General features: G+C 46.1%; 1 protein-coding gene across 5 annotated transcripts in view; it reads left to right on the top strand.

Annotated features, from left to right (window-relative positions):
- Positions 1 to 21,923, top strand: part of atp8b5a (ATPase phospholipid transporting 8B5a) — a 58,012-nt gene that overhangs the window by 19,945 nt on the left and 16,144 nt on the right. For all 5 annotated transcript variants that reach the window (XR_005129231.1, XM_037531823.1, XM_037531822.1 and 2 more), the window contains 15 exons: positions 4,129 to 4,211; positions 5,022 to 5,080; positions 7,489 to 7,602; positions 8,975 to 9,073; positions 9,770 to 9,831; positions 11,594 to 11,666; positions 15,587 to 15,657; positions 16,735 to 16,817; positions 17,788 to 17,946; positions 18,445 to 18,533; positions 19,014 to 19,207; positions 20,114 to 20,322; positions 20,434 to 20,480; positions 20,778 to 20,943; positions 21,326 to 21,511. Coding sequence is in view for 4 of the 5 variants with exons in the window: in XM_037531823.1 (XP_037387720.1) it covers positions 4,169 to 4,211; positions 5,022 to 5,080; positions 7,489 to 7,602; positions 8,975 to 9,073; positions 9,770 to 9,831; positions 11,594 to 11,666; positions 15,587 to 15,657; positions 16,735 to 16,817; positions 17,788 to 17,946; positions 18,445 to 18,533; positions 19,014 to 19,207; positions 20,114 to 20,322; positions 20,434 to 20,480; positions 20,778 to 20,943; positions 21,326 to 21,511 (1,654 nt within the window). In the remaining variant the exon portion in view is untranslated. The remainder of the gene's footprint in view (positions 1 to 4,128; positions 4,212 to 5,021; positions 5,081 to 7,488; positions 7,603 to 8,974; positions 9,074 to 9,769; positions 9,832 to 11,593; positions 11,667 to 15,586; positions 15,658 to 16,734; positions 16,818 to 17,787; positions 17,947 to 18,444; positions 18,534 to 19,013; positions 19,208 to 20,113; positions 20,323 to 20,433; positions 20,481 to 20,777; positions 20,944 to 21,325; positions 21,512 to 21,923) is intronic.

Below are 21,923 nucleotides of genomic sequence, written 5' to 3'. Positions count from 1 at the left end.
TTCAGTGTCTACTGGGATTCATTCAGTATGTTCTATCAATTATTCAGTGTCTACTGGGATTCATTCAGTATGTTCTATCAATTATTCAGTGTCTACTGGGATTTATTCAGTATGTTCTATCAATTATTCAGTGTCTACTGGGATTTATTCAGTATGTTCTATCAATTATTCAGTGTCTACTGGGATTCATTCAGTATGTTCTATCAATTATTCAGTGTCTACTGGGATTCATTCAGTATGTTCTATCAATTATTCAGTGTCTACTGGGATTCATTCAGTATGTTCTATCAATTATTCAGTGTCTACTGGGATTCATTCAGTATGTTCTATCAATTATTCAGTGTCTACTGGGATTCATTCAGTATGTTCTATCAATTATTCAGTGTCTACTGGGATTCATTCAGTATGTTCTATCAATTATTCAGTGTCTACTGGGATTCATTCAGTATCTACTATCAATTATTCAGTACCTATTATATTTTGTTCAGTATTTACTATGATTTGTTTATCATCCCCTATGAATTGTAGTGTTACTATGATGAACTATTCAGTGTCGACTATAAATGCTTGCGTGTCTGCTGTGAAACATTAATGTGTGAGTTGTGTAGTTTAGTGTGAAGAGGGCTGAAGTGTTTGGGCGGGTTCGGTTGTACAGGTTGTGGTATTTTGCAGAATCAGTACGAAGTTGCGGTTTTGGCTTTGAGGTTTTGGAAATGTGGCATGAGGGTTGAGTTTTTCTGTTAAAGTCATACATTTACTAGGAAACCACCACGATTATTGTGTTGTTTGCATTGCACTTAAATGTGATATATGAAGAAAAGCAGGTCAGGTTGTGGGTGTTTCAGTACGGCTACAAAGGCCTCCTCAGAATCAGGCCCACCGAAACTGCCCCCATCATCAGTCAGCGGTTGGAGAGGGAGCCGAAACATCTTCACTTTCTCCTCCTGACCTCATTACAGGCAGCATAGCGAGAGAACAGCTTGGGGTTAACTGTGGAGAAGTTCCAGAAATTGAATTCACACAGTTTCTGCTCTTACGTCAAATGTTGGCAGTAAGATAAACCGTGTTTGGTGCCTGTTTGCTTCTTTAGGTCTGTATCATCCGGGTCTGAAATGGTGACTTTACATTTCTTAACTTCATGGAAGTGAATGGAACCAGATATTTGGCGTCCCAATGGCTGCGTTGTAGCTCCTTTACTCTCTACAGAGAACAGCGTGTTGTTCAGCATCAGAAACCACAGTAACCCTTTATAACAGTTCATAGAGCTAAATGACACCTACATAAGGCCTTCGTGGGAACTCACGCTGACTCACGCTAACAGTTACAAGCACTTTTTCCACTAGGCCTCGTTTTTCCAGGCTGCGTTAGAGCTTTGATTTCAGCACTATCAGCATCATGTCACTGCTATATACACTAAGCTGCAAAATCAGGTGTTATAACTGTTTTATTTCACGCAAAAAAGCCTCCCGGCTGCTCGATCCTCCATATGACTGGACAGGTGTGACGTCTTCTCATCAGAGTTGACTTGAGCAGCTTTTTGGCAGAGACGTCTGTTTTGTGTCATAGTGAGTTGACGTAGCCCCTAAAGCCAGAACACGCGACAGGACCAGCAGCAGCGTTCTAAAGCTCACACCCGTCCTTACCATGCTCACATGAAAATGAACCAAATGAAGGTGAAGAGGTGATTATAAATGGTTATAAGCGCCTAAGCTAGTTGCACGCTACGCATCTGCTCACTCCCCCACTTAGCCACATTAGTAGCTGCTACGTTTTGATAGACTGTGTCATTCTCACTCATGCAAAGTGTAAATATTTCATATTTGTAGCACTTTATCAGCTTTGTTTATTCACTCTCTCTCTGTCTATCTCTCTCTCTCTCACACTCTCTCTCTGTCTATCTCTCTCTCTCTCACACTCTCTCTCTCTCTCTCTCTCTCTCTCTCACACTCTCTCTCTGTCTCTCTCTCTCTCTATCTCTCTGTCTCTATCTCACTCTCTCTCTCTCTCTCTCTCTCTCTCTATCTCTCTCTCTATCTCTCACACTCTATCTCACTCTCTCTCTCTCTCTCTCTCTATCTCTCTCTCTATCTCTCACACTCTCTCTCTCTCTCTCTCTCTCTCTCTCTCTCTGTCTCTCTCTCTCTCTCACACTCTCTCTCTGTCTATCTCTCTCTCTCTCACACTCTCTCTCTCTCTCTCTCTCTCTCTCTCTCTCTCACACTCTCTCTCTGTCTCTCTCTCTCTCTATCTCTCTGTCTCTATCTCACTCTCTCTCTCTCTCTCTCTCTCTCTCTCTCTCTATCTCTCTCTCTATCTCTCACACTCTATCTCACTCTCTCTCTCTCTCTCTCTCTCTCTCTCTCTCTATCTCTCTCTCTATCTCTCACACTCTATCTCACTCTCTCTCTCTCTCTCTCTCTATCTCTCTCTCTATCTCTCACACTCTCTCTCTCTCTCTCTCTCTCTCTCTCTCACTCTCTCTCTCTATCTCTCTGTCTCTCACACTCTCTCTATCTCTCTGTCTCTCACACACCCTCTCTCTCTCTCTCTCTCTGTCTCTATCTCACACTCTCTCTCTCTCTCTCTCTCTCTCTCTCTCTCTCTCTCTCTCTCTCTCTCTCTCTCTCTCTCTATCTCTCACACACACACTCTCTCTCTCTCTCTCTCTCAAAACATTAAGCTTTTAATGGTCTGTAATTATTAGTCATTAGTCTGTAATTAGCATGAATTAAATAAAATAGATTAAAAGCCCTCTATAGTGTTTAAATCTGGACTCTGACCAGGTAAACACACACACACACACACACACACACACACACACACACACGTATATATATATATAATTCAATTCAAAATGCATTTATTGATCAAATGTACTATTGTAGGCTCTCACACACGATGTGTTTCACATAAACAAGATATCAGATCAAACTGCAGTTCACAGAGTATCAATACCTGCATCACTCGCTTCTGTCCTGTTAAAGGTACATAAAGGTATCAGACAGTGAAGCGCATTAGACGGGATTTTGGAGATTTTTACACATTTTCAGATGGATTTAATACATTTTTGTGTGTAAATATATCTGGGTGACACGGCAATGTGTCCTGGTGCTTTTAGGTCAAAACGCGTGGCCGTGTATTGTTTCCATTTGGGATAATAACGTCGTGGTGCTCTGAGACACTGTGAGCGCTCCATCAGATGGAAAGAGTGAGGGAGCGTGAGGATGGTGACGCGCGGCGTTGGGCAGGTTTTGTGTTTAACCATAGGCGTGTGAGATCTGTGGGAAGCGGAGGGTTTGGTAGAGGGTGCAGTAAAACAGTGATGGAGGCTGACATTCAGACTCACTCTGTTTATTCTGAGACAGAGAGAGGTCGCCGCTCTCGTCTGGGGGTAATGGAAACACTTTTCCAGAGCCCTGAGAGTGAGTGTGTGTGTGTGTGTGTGAGTGTGTGTGTGTGTGTGTGTGTGTGTTCTTGCCATGCTGTACCTCCTAAAACACACATTCCTGAACACACACATGTGGTTTCTATAAATAAGTGGCGGAGTGAAGTCATGCTGGAGCTCTGGCCTGAAGGAAAGGGCGGACGCTGAGAAAAAAAGCGGGGAATCTCTGTTTGACTTGACAGGGTCCTAATAAAGCTCCTCTTTGTCCTGCCTGTGATGGACGGGCTCAGCAGTGGTCACTTCAGTCCAGCTTTATTACAGCTAACAAAGCCCACCTCTATCCACCAACTCTAAAGGTCACGTGACATTTACATGACGGTGTTTCAAAACTGTGATGTAAAATTTCATGACTGAACGGCCACAAACTCACATTCCACCCGTACATTAAAGGGGATTGGTGATTGGTGGTATAATAGACAGAGGGGCCAGGAAAAACCTGAGAAAACTGACCACATGTTGGCTGCTGTGCGGTAGTTAACGTTGCCATGGCTACGCCGCTGTCAATCACCACATGGTCTGAAATGCCCACACAGTCCTGATCCACTTGAACGGTCATTTAGGATCACTTTGTTTCTCAGCTCTGACTGGTTCGTGATCAAGTCGCACACCTTCAGGATCACTGAGATGTTGTTAATATGTGCCGGTGTGTGTGTGTGTGTGTGTGTGTGTGTGTGTGTCCTCAGGTGAATGATGGTCAGATAGAGGATCAGAGAAGCTGCAGCGATGTCGTTCTTTGGCCTTGACTGCGTGAAGAAGAAAGAGGAAGGTAACTCACTCACTTCCACAAACACACACATCTAAACCGGACCTGGGCCGGACCCTTTCAGAACAGAGAGGGGTCCGAATCGTTACAGAGGTGGTGATGGGTATCAGGGGTCGCCATGACTACAACACAAATACAGCTGTTTGATTTACCAACCAGAAGCACCAGTGAAACTACACGAGTCTTAAGAGTTTATATGGAACGTTGCTGATGGTAAAACGGTGGAAAATCTGAAATAATGAGTTTTCCGTGCCTCGGAACACCCTGCTTGTGCCCCTCCACCATAAACGTACCAAAAATATGGCTTAGACCGGAAAATATTTAGGCATAAATCCCAAAACTATCATAAAACAATGTCATAGGCAGCATTTAGAACCATTAAATGGGAGGGAGCTTTTAGAGGTGGACGTCTGGTTCCTATCACCACCACTGTGAACAGCTCTCTGAATGACTCTGCTCACATCTCAACCATTTAATGAAGCGGCATTTTCGGGAAAAAATGGTGGAATTCTCCTTTAAAGGGTTAGAAGACATAATACTGTCTGTTACGTCTATAAAATGGTTTTGTTGTCACAAAGTCCGTGTAGTTTTCACACGTTTGGCCTGAGGTTGAGATCAGCTTCAACCTGACACACTGTGGTTTACACACCAGCAACGGTGCAGCTCAAACCACACAAACACACACACACACACACACACATACACACAGTCTCTCTCCTTCAGTCTTGCCCCAGATTAAGGTGTGGGGGGTCTTAAGCGCACTGCTTTATGTTTGTCTGGTTTAACCTCTTTCCGTTCTGTGTGGCTCCTCAGAGACGGAGAGGAGGATCCGAGCGAACGACAGAGAGTACAACCTCTCCTTCAGATATGCGGTGAGTGTGATGGACGGACGCACTGGATGTCCACACTGTCCTTAAACTCGCATTATCAAACACAACCCCAGTTAAAGTGACAGTTCAAAAGAAAATGCCCCCCCACAATCCTTGATTATGGTCAGTCAGCCAGGATGTGTTTGGGTCTCCTGGTCCAAAACGCTGACTTTACAGAACGAAGTAACAGTCTTAACTTTCAATGGGAGTTTGTGGGAAATGTTTGGACACAATATAAAGAGTAGCTGGCAGTTTCAACTACTGTTAAAATAAGTAATATATGTAATATACACACTGTAAAAATACTATATATATATAGGCCATTTCTTTTGGTCCATTTACCATGAAATTTACACGCAATGTAAACAGGTATTTTCAAAGTATGTCAAAAACTGAAAAATGGAGATACGAGGTTTTGTTCTGACAGCAGCAATATATATATATATATATATATAGTTAAAAAACAAACATGTATCTCAAAATGGTAACTTTACAGGAGAGAGCAAAAATGCCATTAGCTTTTACTGTATATATTATATATATATATATATATCGCTGCTGTTGGAACTAAACCTCGTATCTCCATTTTTCAGTTGTTGACATCATCTGAAAGTGCCTGTTGCTCTTTACATTGTGTGTAAATTTCATGAATCTAAAATGACTCAGTAAAGTAAAGCATGTTTTTTTCCTTAACTGTAAAGTTCTCGTTCTGGAGATATGAGGTTTTGTTCCGACGACATAACATATATATATATAAAATCAATGTGTTAATCAAATAAATGGAATGAATCAAGATTGTCCCCTTTGCATGTGACTATAAATAGAGAGTGAGAGTGGAACAGGGATGTTCAGACACGCCCTGAAGGTCAGACCTGCTCCTGTTTCGTTTCTGTAACACATGGTGTCCAGTGGGCAGGTCAGTAGCTTGGAGTTTAAAGTGGTATCCATGCCTTTGTATGTTTACCGGTGCACTGAGCAGTGAAATCGGGATGTTTTTGTAATGGTTTCTGTCTGAAAGGGTTAAGAGTTCTCCAGGGCCTCCGGTGTGCACGTTTATCAGTGATTTACAGCTGTGACGGTGGATCCGCTCTGGCTGACCTTCCCCTGACTCCAGCGTGGGCAGGACAGCACAGTGCTCTCGGTGTGGAATTGAAAGTGTAGCTCTTATCTCCAGACCAAAATGGGCCTGTGGGCCGTCCGGCTGCAGGGGGGCTCATTCTAAATGAAAGAGGCCAGAATCACAGAAAAAATGGATTTTCAAGCAAGTTATACGTAAACAATGTTACAGTTTCAACACCTACCATTCACCTCACTCCCGACTCCATGCAGGCAGGATAGAGCAGGGGGCGCAACTCAAACATTAGGAAGAGGCACTTTGTCCTTTCAACAGAAATCAAACCACTTTTGAGCCACAACATTTTATGTCCGTTTTTCCTTCTTGGCTGTAAACGTGTCTCAGCAGGTGCTGATGTGCTAGTATCGACTAAAAAATCGAACAGAATGAAAACGCTCTGCTTTGAGCTGCGGCTCAGCTACAGCTGCTTTTCTCACATCTCCAGCAGGAAACTTTTCCTCTAAAGTAGAGCAGTTCCTTTAAAATGCCTCATTCCAGCTTCTCATTCACCAGCTTCTTGATCGAATCCCATTCCACCTTGAATGAGCGCAACTGCTGCACCATTTAAGGTCGAAAAGCCGTTTAACATATTGGGAAAAATAAAAGATAAAATGCAAAAATGTGACTTCATTTTACCCCCAGTAAGTTAAATTCAGTGAACAAACAGTAATTGTGTATTAAATGTGCAGTAGTGCGTCACTGTGTTCACTTATTTACACTTATTTACACAGCCCTGTATATTCAGTTCAGAGCAGTGTAGCCCCGCCCACTCACACCGGCCTGCTTTTTTGGGTGAGGCACAGCCAATCAGAAAGGAGCTCATTTACATATATCAGTGGTACAGGCACAGTACCATTAACCGCCTGTTTAACAATAAGTTAACAATAAGTTTAACAGTGTTTCCTGTTTCAGTTCCCATAGCAACCGGCCCACTTCCCCTCATGAGCGAGTGATGAAATGTCGTCTTTGTGTCTCTCCACACGGTTCCTCCACAGATCACTCCAGTCCTATTACTCCTTACTGAACATAATGGCTCTGAAACATGATCAGAAAGTGCGGCAGTCTTAATGTAAATCACTCAGAGAGCCACAGATTCAAACCTGACCTTTTCACCTCGTTAGTTCATAACTCTCATCATATTAAACGTCATTTATCATTTCATATAAAAGTCTGACTTTAGCCCCGTCTCTCCAACATCTCCTGAACTTTGACTACGTCACTGTACACCAGTGGGCGGGGCAAAATGATATGACGATGATATCATGTTCCACCACCTGTCTGTTTCTCCTCCGCGCAGACGAACGCCATCAAAACCTCCAAATACAACCTGCTGACCTTCCTGCCCCTCAACCTGTTCGAACAGTTCCAGAGGATCGCCAACGCCTACTTCCTCTGCCTGCTCGTTCTGCAGGTGGGTGACTTTTACTGCACTGCCACTCACTGGCCACTATTAGAAACACCTGCTTTGTGCTTGCACTGACTGGCCACTTTATTAGAAACACCTGCTTTGTGCTTGCACTGACTGGCCACTTTATTAGAAACACCTGCTTTGTGCTTGCACTGACTGGCCACTTTATTAGAAACACCTGCTTTGTGCTTGCACTGACTGGCCACTTTATTAGAAACACCTGCTTTGTGCTTGCACTGACTGGCCACTTTATTAGAAACACCTGCTTTGTGCTTGCACTGACTGGCCACTTTATTAGAAACACCTGCTTTGTGCTTGCACTGACTGGCCACTTTATTAGAAACACCTGCTTTGTGCTTGCACTGACTGGCCACTTTATTAGAAACACCTGCTTTGTGCTTGCACTGACTGGCCACTTTATTAGAAACACCTGCTTTGTGCTTGCACTGACTGGCCACTTTATTAGAAACACCTGCTTTGTGCTTGCACTGACTGGCCACTTTATTAGAAACACCTGCTTTGTGCTTGCACTGACTGGCCACTTTATTAGAAACACCTGCTTTGTGCTTGCACTGACTGGCCACTTTATTAGAAACACCTGCTTTGTGCTTGCACTGACTGGCCACTTTATTAGAAACACCTGCTTTGTGCTTGCACTAACTGGCCACTTTATTAGAAACACCTACCTTGTGCTTGCACTGACTGAATGGCAGTGGATGTAGAACAAACTGTATCTGCAGATGAGCTACAGGCTCTAACTGCAGATCAGCAAGAAAAGGGTTTGCGATAAAGTGGCCGGGCAGGTGTAAATGTGTGTGCGGGGTGACAGGTGTGTGTGTGTGAGATCTCAGGGTGATGTGGAGTGAAGCCGTGTGGTGAAATAGGAAGGTCTCTGCCAGAGGTTCTCAGAACAGGAAGTTCTCGCACGGAACTTTTTTTGCGGGTGTCTCTGTATCAGCTAACCGGCGCTGAGGGGGTTTCAACCTCAGGATCCTGTGACTTCAAGCTGCTGATCATACACCGCTCAGGCAGCTGATGGTGCTGATATTTATTTAGTGTCCTGTCATTTTCACCTCCTGGACACATGGTTCTCTTTAAGGGGGGCCGTAGTAAACAAGGAGAAAACTAGGTTTCCTTTGCCATGTGAGACACGCTACTTGTTGTTTATCCTGCGGGAAGTTGTGAAACATGAAACCTCATCTGGTGTAATTCCCTTTTACGGAAAGCACGTGAGCACAGTCAGCAGTGATACGAGCTGAGTCTGGTCTGCAGGTTCTCGTTGGGTTGGGTGGAATAGTGTGTGTTTGTGTGTGTTGTGCTGTATGTTAGACTGTATGTTGTGTATTATATTGTCTGTTTAATGAATGTGCTGTAGGTGATTCCTGTGATCTCCTCCCTGTCCTGGTTCACTACAGTCGTTCCTCTGGCCCTTGTGCTGACGGTCACCGCGGTCAAAGATGCTATTGATGATATAGTGAGTACAAACACAAACACCCAGAGCGACAAAGAGTGACACACACTCACACAGTGCTACACACACACGTACGCCCACGCCTCCGTATATAAACACATTTGTGGATCACACTGAAACCACCATATTTACCCAGAACGTAGGTCATTTCCTGTGAGTGAGGGAGCACATTTTCTCCCCCTCCCTCACCTGGGTACTGTGGCTGTACTGAGAGACAGGAAGAGAATTAAAATAGCCGTGTTCTGTGTTTCACGGACGTGACACGGCCCCGCTTTAGTCCCCTTTACTGAGCACAATCAGCGCTGTAGAGAATAGAAGGCAGCTGTGCGTCTGAGGCCTAACGGTGTTACTTCCTACTCTCGTCTCGGCCTCATGCACGACTAAACAAGGCTTATACGAAGTAATGGAAGCTTGTGCCCCACCAATTAGCGTGGTGCAAACTGCACGGCTAAATAAATGACACACTTGGCTCAAACTGTGTGCAGTTGTTCTGGATCTCTAATAGGCTTAATTATGTGGTTCCTTACTCTGCAGCGACACACTGTTGTCTATAAACATGGACTGAAGTGCCCTGGCCGAGGCTTCTTGAAGCCTAAGTTAAAGTTTTTCACTGAACTGCAGGTTTTCTCAAGCTTGTATGAACCTCTGCTGGTCTCCTGCTGAACGTTTATGCTCTCAACTTTGACTCATTCCTTGCAGCATCGGCACAAGAGTGACCGGAAAGTCAACAACCGCAAGGCCCAAGTGCTCATCAATGGAGAGTGAGTTTTTCCCACCATCAGCGCTGTTGTGATTAATATCCTCATTTTTGTTATCAGCGACATCATCACCCACATTATCACAATCCAACTCTCATCTCCATCACGAGTCTCATTATCATCACTATTGTCAGTACAGTCACCATAGTGACCATTACTCTCACTACCATCATCACTTTCATTACCATGGTCACTACCCCCACTATCAATGTCATTATCTCTCATCTTCACTACTATCCCATTCATCAGCATTACATCACTATCACTATAATAATCACGGTTGTATCACTATATACACCATAATCACTATATGCACTATGTGCATCACCTCTTGAATCACGCTCACCATCATTGTCACAATCACTGTCGTCACTATTGTTACCGTAATCACCATTATCACTATAATCATTATAATCACCATAATCACCTTTATCACCACTGCTACGACGGTCATTCATTTCAACGCCATCATTATCATCACCATCACTGTCACCATCACCATCACATAAACATCATCACTATCACTACCACCGTCGATATCACCACCATCAATATTATGAACTCTCATCATACCATTATGTGATGGTGATTATGGTCACCATAATCATGATCACATAACCATCATGACCATGGTCTTTAATTTTATCACCGTTGTCACTATTGCAGTCATCGCCATCATCGCTATAATCACTATAATAATCATCACTATAATCACTGTTGCCATCATTACCACCATCAATGTCATCAGCATTTGTACTACATTCACCATCATCACTATAATTGCTACAGTTATCCTCACAACCATCACTGTTATCACTATTATTACCATAATCAATATTATATATCATTATATCAATAGTCATTATTATCACCATTATTATCTAAATGACTGTCATCACGTATCATCACTATCAGTAACGCTATCACCATCATCATCTCACATCAAATGATCACCATAATCACTATCACGTAATCATCATGACCAATATCACAATTGCATCACTATAGTTATCACTTTAATAACTACTTCCGCAATTCCCATCATCACTGTCATTACACTGTTACTGTAATTACCATCATCACTACAGTCATCATGGTAATCACAATCACTATTGTCACTATGATCATCACCATAATCGCCATAATAACCATCACAATCATTGCCATCATGTCATCAACATCACCATCATCACCATAATTGCCATTATTATTATAATCACAAGCAGCACATGATTAAAATCACTATCATCACCATTGTAACTCTCACTACCATCAGCACTGAGATGAGGGACAATGCAGATTTTTTATTAGAAAAAAAATCGTTTCTGTTACTTTGAGCTGTTCTTGTAGCCTGTGGATGTGGCTGTGAACCAAAACAGCAAATGTTTGTTGACACAAGTAAAAAAAACCTCAGTGGTTCTTGTTGCGGTAACAAGACTGCGTTTATACTTCAATACATCAAAAATACATTCATGAGAAACTCACCTCCCTCTCTCCCTCTCTCTCTCTCTCTCTCTCTCTCCCTCTCTCTCTCTCTCTCTCTCTCTGTCTCTCTCCTCTCTCTCTCTCTCTCTCTCTCTCTCTCTCTCTCTCCCTCTCTCTCTCTCTCTCCTTCTCTCCCTCTCTCTCTCTCTGTCTCTCTCTCTCTCTGTCTCTCTCTCTGTCTCTCTCCCTCTCTCTCTGTCTCTCTCTCTCTCTCTCTCTTTCGACCTATATATATCTCCATCTCTCGTTCTCTTCCTCTTTATCTCACGCCATCTCTCAGGCTCAGAAGTGAGAAGTGGATGAATGTTCAGGTCGGTGACATCATCAGACTGGAGAACAACCAGTTTGTCACAGTGAGTTTATATCTGCCCAGCCTGGAGCCGCGAGGCTGCGGTAGCAAACACTCAGTGGCTCATACCCCACCAATTAGCCTGGAGCCGCTCATACCCCACCAATTAGCCTGGAGCCGCTCATACCCCACCAATTAGCCTGGAGCCGCTCATACCCCACCAATTAGCCTGGAGCCGCGAGGCTGCGGTAGCAAACACTCAGTGGCTCATACCCCACCAATTAGCCTGGAGCCGCTCATACCCCACCAATTAGCCTGGAGCCGCGAGGCTGCGGCAGCAAACACTCAGTGGCTCATACCCCACCAATTAGCCTGGAGCCGCGAGGCTGCGGCAGCAAACACTCAGTGGCTCATACCCCACCAATTAGCCTGGAGCCGCGAGGCTGCGGCAGCAAACACTCAGTGGCTCATACCCCACCAATTAGCCTGGAGCCGCGAGGCTGCGGTCTCAAACACTCAGTGGCTCATACCCCACCAATTAGCCTGGAGCCGCGAGGCTGCAGTATCAAACACTCAGTGGCTCATACCCCACCAATTAGCCTGGAGCCGCGAGGCTGCGGTATCAAACACTCAGTGGCTCATACCCCACCAATTAGCCTGGAGCCGCGAGGCTGCGGTATCAAACACTCAGTGGCTCATACCCCACCAATTAGCCTGGAGCCGCTCATACCCCACCAATTAGCCTGGAGCCGCGAGGCTGCGGTAGCAAACACTCAGTGGCTCATACCCCACCAATTAGCCTGGAGCCGTGAGGCTGCGGCAGCAAACACTCAGTGGCTCATACCCCACCAATTAGCCTGGAGCCGTGAGGCTGCGGCAGCAAACACTCAGTGGCTCATACCCCACCAATTAGCCTGGAGCCGTGAGGCTGCGGCAGCAAACACTCAGTGGCTCATACCCCACCAATTAGCCTGGAGCCGCGAGGCTGCGGCAGCAAACACTCAGTGGCTCATACCCCACCAATTAGCCTGGAGCCGTGAGGCTGCGGCAGCAAACACTCAGTGGCTCATACCCCACCAATTAGCCTGGAGCCGCTCATACCCCACCAATTAGCCTGGAGCCGCGAGGCTGCGGTAGCAAACACTCAGTGGCTCATTCCCCACCAATTAGCCTGGAGCCGTGAGGCTGCGGTATCAAACACTCAGTGGCTCATACCCCACCAATTAGCCTGGAGCCGCTCATACCCCACCAATTAGCCTGGAGCCGCGAGGCTGCGGTAGCAAACACTCAGTGGCTCATACCCCACCAATTAGCCTGGAGCCGTGAGGCTGCGGCAGCAAACACTCAGTGGCTCATACCCCACCAATTAGCCTGGAGCCGTGAGGCTGCGGCAGCAAACACTCAGTGGCTCATACCCCACCAATTAGCCTGGAGCCGCGAGGCTGCGGCAGCAAACACTCAGTGGCTCATACCCCACCAATTAGCCTGGAGCCGCGAGGCTGCGGCAGCAAACACTCAGTGGCTCATACCCCACCAATTAGCCTGGAGCCGCGAGGCTGCGGCAGCAAACACTCAGTGGCTCATACCCCACCAATTAGCCTGGAGCCGCTCATACCCCACCAATTAGCCTGGAGCCGCGAGGCTGCGGTAGCAAACACTCAGTGGCTCATACCCCACCAATTAGCCTGGAGCCGCGAGGCTGCGGTATCAAACACTCAGTGGCTCATACCCCACCAATTAGCCTGGAGCCACGAGGCTGCGGCAGCAAACACTCAGTGGCTCATACCCCACCAATTAGCCTGGAGCCGCGAGGCTGCGGTATCAAACACTCAGTGGCTCATACCCCACCAATTAGCCTGGAGCCGCTCATACCCCACCAATTAGCCTGGAGCCGCGAGGCTGCGGTAGCAAACACTCAGTGGCTCATACCCCACCAATTAGCCTGGAGCCGTGAGGCTGCGGTATCAAACACTCAGTGGCTCATACCCCACCAATTAGCCTGGAGCCGCTCATACCCCACCAATTAGCCTGGAGCCGCGAGGCTGCGGCAGCAAACACTCAGTGGCTCATACCCCACCAATTAGCCTGGAGCCGTGAGGCTGCGGCAGCAAACACTCAGTGGCTCATACCCCACCAATTAGCCTGGAGCCGTGAGGCTGCGGCAGCAAACACTCAGTGGCTCATACCCCACCAATTAGCCTGGAGCCGTGAGGCTGCGGCAGCAAACACTCAGTGGCTCATACCCCACCAATTAGCCTGGAGCCGCGAGGCTGCGGCAGCAAACACTCAGTGGCTCATACCCCACCAATTAGCCTGGAGCCGCGAGGCTGCGGCAGCAAACACTCAGTGGCTCATACCCCACCAATTAGCCTGGAGCCGCGAGGCTGCGGCAGCAAACACTCAGTGGCTCATACCCCACCAATTAGCCTGGAGCCGCGAGGCTGCGGCAGCAAACACTCAGTGGCTCATACCCCACCAATTAGCCTGGAGCCGCTCATACCCCACCAATTAGCCTGGAGCCGCGAGGCTGCGGTAGCAAACACTCAGTGGCTCATACCCCACCAATTAGCCTGGAGCCGCGAGGCTGCGGTATCAAACACTCAGTGGCTCATACCCCACCAATTAGCCTGGAGCCGCTCATACCCCACCAATTAGCCTGGAGCCGCGAGGCTGCGGCAGCAAACACTCAGTGGCTCATACCCCACCAATTAGCCTGGAGCCACGAGGCTGCGGCAGCAAACACTCAGTGGCTCATACCCCACCAATTAGCCTGGAGCCACGAGGCTGCGGCAGCAAACACTCAGTGGCTCATACCCCACCAATTAGCCTGGAGCCGCGAGGCTGCGGTATCAAACACTCAGTGGCTCATACCCCACCAATTAGCCTGGAGCCGCTCATACCCCACCAATTAGCCTGGAGCCGCGAGGCTGCGGTAGCAAACACTCAGTGGCTCATACCCCACCAATTAGCCTGGAGCCACGAGGCTGCGGCAGCAAACACTCAGTGGCTCATACCCCACCAATTAGCCTGGAGCCGCGAGGCTGCGGTATCAAACACTCAGTGGCTCATACCCCACCAATTAGCCTGGAGCCACGAGGCTGCGGCAGCAAACACTCAGTGGCTCATACCCCACCAATTAGCCTGGAGCCGCGAGGCTGCGGTATCAAACACTCAGTGGCTCATACCCCACCAATTAGCCTGGAGCCGCGAGGCTGCGGTATCAAACACTCAGTGGCTCATACCCCACCAATTAGCCTGGAGCCGCGAGGCTGCGGTATCAAACACTCAGTGGCTCATACCCCACCAATTAGCCTGGAGCCACGAGGCAGTTCAGTTTTCCAGGTGGCTGCTACTGTTAGTCGCTCTGCTGCTGTACTGCAGTCCCTGTGTGTGGAGAACATGATGCAGGAACCTGAACGTGCTGATCGCTGGGGTATCAGTGATTTTCATTTTCAGTGAAATGTGCTGAATCACAAAACAGGACATGAGAATACATTAATACGGAATCTCTCTCTCTCTCTCTCTCTGGCTCCCTCCCTCCCTCTCTCTCTCTGCCTCCCTCTCCCTCTCTCTCTCTCCCCCTCTCTCTCTCCCTCTCTCTCTCTCCCCCTCTCTCTCTCTGCCTCCCTCCCTCTCTCTCTCTCTCTCTCTCTCTCTCTCTGCCTCCCTCCCTCTCTCTCTCTGCCTCCCTCCCTCTCTCTCTCTCTCTCTCTCTGCCTCCCTCTCTCTCTCTCTCTCTCTCTCTCTCTGCCTCCCTCCCTCCCTCTCTCTCTCTCTCTCTCTCTCTCTCTCTCTCTCTGCCTCCCTCTCTCTCTCTCTCTCTGCCTCCCTCCCTCCCTCTCTCTCTCTCTCTCTCTGCCTCCCTCTCTCTCTCTCTCTCTCTCTGCCTCCCTCTCTCTCTCTCTCTCTCTCTCTCTGCCTCCCTCCCTCTCTCCCTCTCTCTCTCTCTCTCTCTCTCTCTGCCCCCCCCCCTCTCTCTTTTAGGCAGATTTGTTGCTCTTATCGAGCAGTGAGCCTCTAAATCTGGTTTACATCGAGACGGCTGAGCTGGATGGGTGAGTGAGAGAGTGAGTGAGAGAGTGAAAGAGTTAGTGAGAGAGTGAGTGAGTTAGTAAAAGAGTTAGTGAGAGAGTGAGTGAGAGAGTGAGTGAGAGAGTGAAAGAGTTAAAAAGAGAGTGAGTGAGTTAGTAAAAGAGTGAGTGAGAGAGTGAGTGAGAGAGTGAAAGAGTTAGTGAGAGAGTGAGTGAGTTAGTAAAAGAGTTAGTGAGAGAGTGAGTGAGAGAGTGAGTGAGAGAGTGAAAGAGTTAAAAAGAGAGTGAGTGAGTTAGTAAAAGAGTGAGTGAGAGAGTGAGTGAGAGAGTGAAAGAGTTAGTGAGAGAGTGAGTGAGTTAGTAAAAGAGTTAGTGAGAGAGTGAGTGAGTTAGTAAAAGAGTTAGTGAGAGAGTGAGTGAGAGAGTGAAAAAGTGAGTGAGAGAGTAAAAGAGTTAGTGAGAGAGTGAGTGAGAGAGTGAAAAAGTGAGAGAGTGAGTGAGAGAGTGAAAGAGTTAGTGAGAGAGTGAAAAAGTGAGTGAGAGAGTGAGTGAGAGAGTGAAAGAGTGAGTGAGAGAGTAAAAGAGTTAGTGAGAGAGTTAGTGAGAGAGTGAGTGAGAGAGTGAAAGAGTTAGTGAGAGAGTGAGTGAGTTAGTAAAAGAGTTAGTGAGAGAGTGAGTGAGAGAGTGAAAAAGTGAGTGAGAGAGTAAAAGAGTTAGTGAGAGAGTTAGTGAGAGAGTTAGTGAGAGAGTGAAAAAGTGAGTGAGAGAGTAAAAGAGTTAGTGAGAGAGTTAGTGAGAGAGTGAGTGAGAGAGTGAAAGAGTTAGTGAGAGAGTGAGTGAGTTAGTAAAAGAGTTAGTGAGAGAGTGAGTGAGTTAGTAAAAGAGTTAGTGAGAGAGTGAGTGAGAGAGTGAGTGAGAGAGTGAAAAAGTGAGTGAGAGAGTAAAAGAGTTAGTGAGAGAGTGAAAAAGTGAGTGAGAGAGTGAGTGAGAGAGTGAAAGAGTGAGTGAGAGAGTGAGTGAGTGAGAGAGTTTGAACATTCAGACAGCTGTAATAAAAGAAAAGAATAAAGTAAAGCTGTGTGTTTGACTGAATGTTCTCAGGGAGACTAATCTGAAGGTGAAGCAGGCTCTGACTGTCACAGGAGAGATGGGGGGAAGCATCGAGGCCCTGGCTGCTTTCAAAGGTGAGAGAGAGAGAGACAGAGAGAGAGAGAGAGAAGTGGATGTGAGAAACATTGTGATGAAATCTCAAGGCAGATAAGTTGAGGGCTGGAGGTCAGGGATCTGGCCTTGTGACTGGAAGGTGGCCGGTTTGATCCCCAGAGCTGACAGTCCATGACTGAGGTGTCCTTGAGCAAGACACCTAACCCCCAACTGCTCCCCGGGCGCTGCGGATTGGGCTGCCCACTGCCCCCTAGTGTGTGTGTATTCACTAGTGTGTATGTGGTGTTTCACTTCACAGATGGGTTAAATGCGGAGCTGGAATTTCCCGCTGTTCCCGATATTCTCTGGCCGCTTAACAGCAGCTCAAATTTGAATGACATGCCGACTGAGTAAAACCCACAGTGCTGTTAATCTCACAGCACCGTAACAGAAAGAGCAGCAGGTCCCTGCATGACGGAGCACCTGCATATGCTGTGTTTTGGTTGTGGGTGGGCTGGTCTGCTGGTCAACCTGCTGAAAACCCTTAGAACACACTAAATGTTTCTGTTGGTTCCTGGTGGTTTTGGCTTTTTAATAGGTTGGTGTCTAACAGATAGCGAACAGGCTAAAGCACAGCTAACGGGCAGGATGACCACAGGCGCTTGTTCTCTCTGCTACGCGCGGTGATACCAGCTCTACCACATGGCTCTTCGAGTTTAGCCACCGTGCTTTAGAACGTTAGCTGGCTTCGGCGTGAGGCGCTGTGAGAGTTAGAACCTGCCCTGGACGGAACGTCCACAGCATTACTCCGCTGTAGTGATGGAAAACCCCTGTTTTAAATGTGTATGGTGTGTGGAACGTGGCTTTGGAGAGCGCGATCGCAGTCTGAAGAGCATGAGCACCTTTACAGTGACCTTTACCACAACAGATGAAGTGGTTTTCAGAAGATGTTGGGTTCCTCGGTATTATGTCATAGATTCTCTCTCTCTCTCTCTCTCTCTCTCTCTGTAGGCGAGGTCTGCTGTGAAGCTCCTAACAACCGTCTGGACAGGTTTACGGGCACTCTGGTGTGGAAGGAGCAGAAGTATCCTCTGGATAATCAGAGCGTCCTGCTGAGGGGCTGCACCCTCCGAAACACTGAGTGGTGCTTCGGCATGGTGCTGTTCGCAGGTCAGATATCTCCAGTCTGCTCTATAATCACAGACACAGTGGCCTGGGGTCTGGTGACGTAGACAGAGGTACATGTATTGTAGGCCTGTGGAAAAAAGTGGGCGGGACAACACGGGAGATACAATTTCCAAACACGGTAGCATCCCGCAGTGTCACTACATCAGGCTGTAGCCTGTTCCCTTCCAACGCTTCCTCCCGGATTCAGAACAATAGCAACCAACCGGAATACTGGATCCACATAACCCGACACACTCCACACGACTAAATCTCACTTCTAAACGGCCACACGTCTTTTAACATCAACTGCAGCTTCAAAGTCAAACACTGATGAGGCTGAAGGCTTGAGGTGGATAGCAGTGGTTGCTAAGCATTGATTGGTGGGCTGGGGAAAGTAAGGCGGAGCCTGAGGAAGAGCACAGTAATTTGATTGTCCGTCACGACGGCAGCAGCCGCAGGACACTAATCACATTTCAGCTCATTGAATGTTCTTCCTCTCAGGCCCCGACACCAAGCTGATGCAGAATTGTGGGAAAACGAGTTTTAAGAGGACCAGCATCGACCGCCTGATGAACGTCCTCGTGCTCTTCGTGAGTTCCAGAGATCCAGCGCAGTTCAGATATGTGAACAGCGGAAAACCAGTTGAAATAAGCATAGAAATATGAATAAATTAGCATATTCGCTTTGTTAGTTTGCGATGCTGTTATGTATGAGGCTTGTTATGAAATCATACAGGTGTTTGTGCTAATAACTGATAATAGTAGTAAAAAGCTATATACTGTATACAGTGTGGATATATATATATAATATGTGCTTATATATATTTAGTATATTTATAATGACATTGTTTTCTTTAAAATAAACCTGATTAGTAATTAATATGTTATTATAAACTGACAAAGAAGACATGCTACCTTACTTATTACTATTATTATTATTATTATTATTATTATTATTATTATTATTATTATTATTAAAACACTAGATTTCCCAAATGGCTGTGTGTATTCTTGTCCGTGTGTAAATGTAAACTGTCAGTGAGTCTTGGTCTTGTTTTCTCTCTTCTGCAGATCTTTGGCTTTTTGGTGTTGATGTGTATTATCCTGGCTGTGGGCCATGGCATCTGGGAGTACTACGAAGGGTCCAAGGTCACGGGCTTCGTCCCGAGGGAGGAGAGCAGGGGGCCGGCACTTTCAGCCTTCCTCATGTTCTGGTCCTACATCATCATCCTCAACACTGTGGTGCCCATATCGCTCTATGTCAGGTGGTGTAAATGAGTGTATAACGACTTTGGCTTGTTGCCTTTGTGTCGTTTTCATTTTGTGGCTTGTTTTTATTGACTTGTTTCACTTTTCTGTGAAATTGTAAAGGTGTGATTCTACCAAATTAGTTCAAAGTCTGGAAGGACTACCATCCGGAGTTAATTATGTTTATTTTCTATCATAATTATGTTAATTATAAAACATTCATAACTCTACCCAAACTTTAGCAGCTGTTTCAGTAGTAATTTTTCATTAAAACACAATCTGTGTTTCGGTGGTGACAGTTTGAAATGTTCCGCACTGGTTTTCAGATTTGGGACACATTTACTTCAGAACAGCTTGACCTAACGGCTCTGCATGTGGCCGTGAGGGTTACAGTCTCACTTCTTGCTCTAAAATGCAGGGGCGTGGCTAAAAACGAGGCTCCGCCTACAGACAAAAACTCTTTCTGTTTCGGTCGTGACAGGAAAACAGGAGACATTCATTTTTATTTTAAAATTAAACTGATAAATCTAAGTCTTTGAACTTCGCTTTAAAACAAAAAGTTCTTCTTTGAGAACAGCGTTGAGAAAAATTATTTTTACTATTTTTTCAAAGCGTAAAATTTTGGATTTGGGACAGACACTTTATAATAGAAAGAACCTGATAAATGATGATTATATATAAAGGTGGTTTATTACGATCTTTATGAATGCCTGGGGTTTAAATAGATTTTTGTAAATATCTGTGATCTGAAAGTTTCATTTTTATTTTAAATAGATTTATATATCTATAGATCTATAAATTATTAACAGCACAAACTTCTAACACCAAGAACAAAGGATGGGAGCGAGAGGCTACAATCGCGAAGGAGCTGAGCCACTGACTGTTTATGTGACGTCCACTCTCTGGTTGTGTGTGGGTTTCAGTATGGAGGTGATCCGGTTAGGAAACAGCTACTACATTAATTGGGACAGGCTGATGTATTATAACCGCAGCGACACTCCAGCTGAAGCTCGGACCACCACTCTGAACGAGGAGCTGGGGCAGATCCGTTACATCTTCTCTGATAAAACCGGCACGCTCACACAGAACATCATGACCTTCAACAAGTGCTCCATCAACGGGAAAAGCTACGGTACGTAGGAAATGTGGATCCACACACAGCCCCTTCCGATTTTCAGAGAAATGTATTTGAAACGAAACGTTCTGACTGGAGTAAATACATTGTTTCTGTTCTGTTGTTCAGGAGACGTGATTGACCACTACTCAGGACAGAGATTGGAGATTTCAGAGGTAAGGAGATGGTGTGAAGATGAAGAGCTGGTAAAGTCGGTGGTCCTTTGGCACAGTACAGTGTTGTGAATGTACAACGTATAAGTTTGGCGTTCCTCAGGGCTCCATTCTAGGGCCTCTTATGTTTGCAATTTATATGCTTACACGATCAATCTCTGAGAGGTCTCATCCACAAACGTGGTTGGCCGCTTGTTATGCGGATGATTTTTGTTTTCAGAGTTTAGTACTACTGCTGTAACGTGTGTGTTCATATAAAATGTTTTGTATGTGTGTGTGTGTGTGTGTGTGTGTTTGTAGGACATGTTTCCGGTGGATTTCTCCTTCAACCCTCTGGCCGACTCTAAGTTCCAGTTCTACGACAGCAGTCTGCTGGAGGCTGTGAAGCTGGAGACGGAGGAAGTTCACAACTTCTTCAGACTGCTGGCACTCTGCCACACGGTCATGGCCGAGGAAAAAAACAACGGTCAGTGTTTGTGTTAACTCTGTGACCTCTGTCACACACACACCGTCTGTAAAGCCAACTCAAGTTATCAAGCACATTTTATTCAATGTTAATTAGCAAATTATTATTATTATTAGTAGTAGTAGTAATAGATCGTTTGAGTTAATGTTCAGTGAAATAAAGTAAACTTACATTTAATAGTAAAATTATAAGGGTCTCTTACTGTAAAAGCATTGCTGTTTCTCCTGAGTTGAAATGAAGATACTGTGAGTTGGGAAAGCGGATAAATCTGTGTTTTCAGTGGATTTGTTTGTTTGGGTAACCAGCCCCAGTCTCCTGGGAGAAGGAGGTTTAAATATTTAGCTGAAGATAGATGTAAATCTCTCTCTCTCTCTCTCTGCAGATCTGGTGTATCAGGCTCAGTCTCCAGATGAGGGCGCTCTGGTGACGGCGGCGCGTAACTTTGGTTTTGTTTTCCGCTCCCGGACTCCGGAGAGTCTGACTATTGTAGAGATGGGCGTCCAGCGCAGCTACGAGCTGCTGGCCATCCTCGACTTCAACAACGTACGAAAGAGAATGTCTGTCATTGGTATGGATGGGCTTCCTTCTTTTGGATTAAACCTACAGCCCAAATTCAGCAAAATGACACATTTACATCGTATTTTTACTTCTTTCACCCAAATGTAAATCCGTCGGGTCAGCTTTGAGTCTTTAGTCTTAGGTAATGGAAGCTTAGCACACATCATCACACACTGGTCTCAGACTGGAGCTGTTCACCATCTCTGACGGACGTGTTTACTGACACTGTAAGACACTGATATCTGCAAGCGTGGACTGGAATACATGAGCACAGCTGAACACAGCTGCAGGCATTGGTGTAGGTTTCTAGTACTTGTTGGTTACGTTAGCCTCGCAGCTCTAGAGCTAAACTAAAGAAGCAAACTTCACACACGAAACGTTCAGACTTCTCATTTTTCACCACAATATTAGTTTAAACACTT

This window comes from Pygocentrus nattereri, chromosome 20 (assembly GCF_015220715.1).
Source record: "Pygocentrus nattereri isolate fPygNat1 chromosome 20, fPygNat1.pri, whole genome shotgun sequence".
Classification (NCBI taxonomy): Eukaryota; Metazoa; Chordata; class Actinopteri; order Characiformes; family Serrasalmidae; genus Pygocentrus; species Pygocentrus nattereri.
The sequence above is the reverse complement of the archived record's forward strand: the minus strand, read 5'-3'. Positions and strand labels throughout refer to the sequence as shown.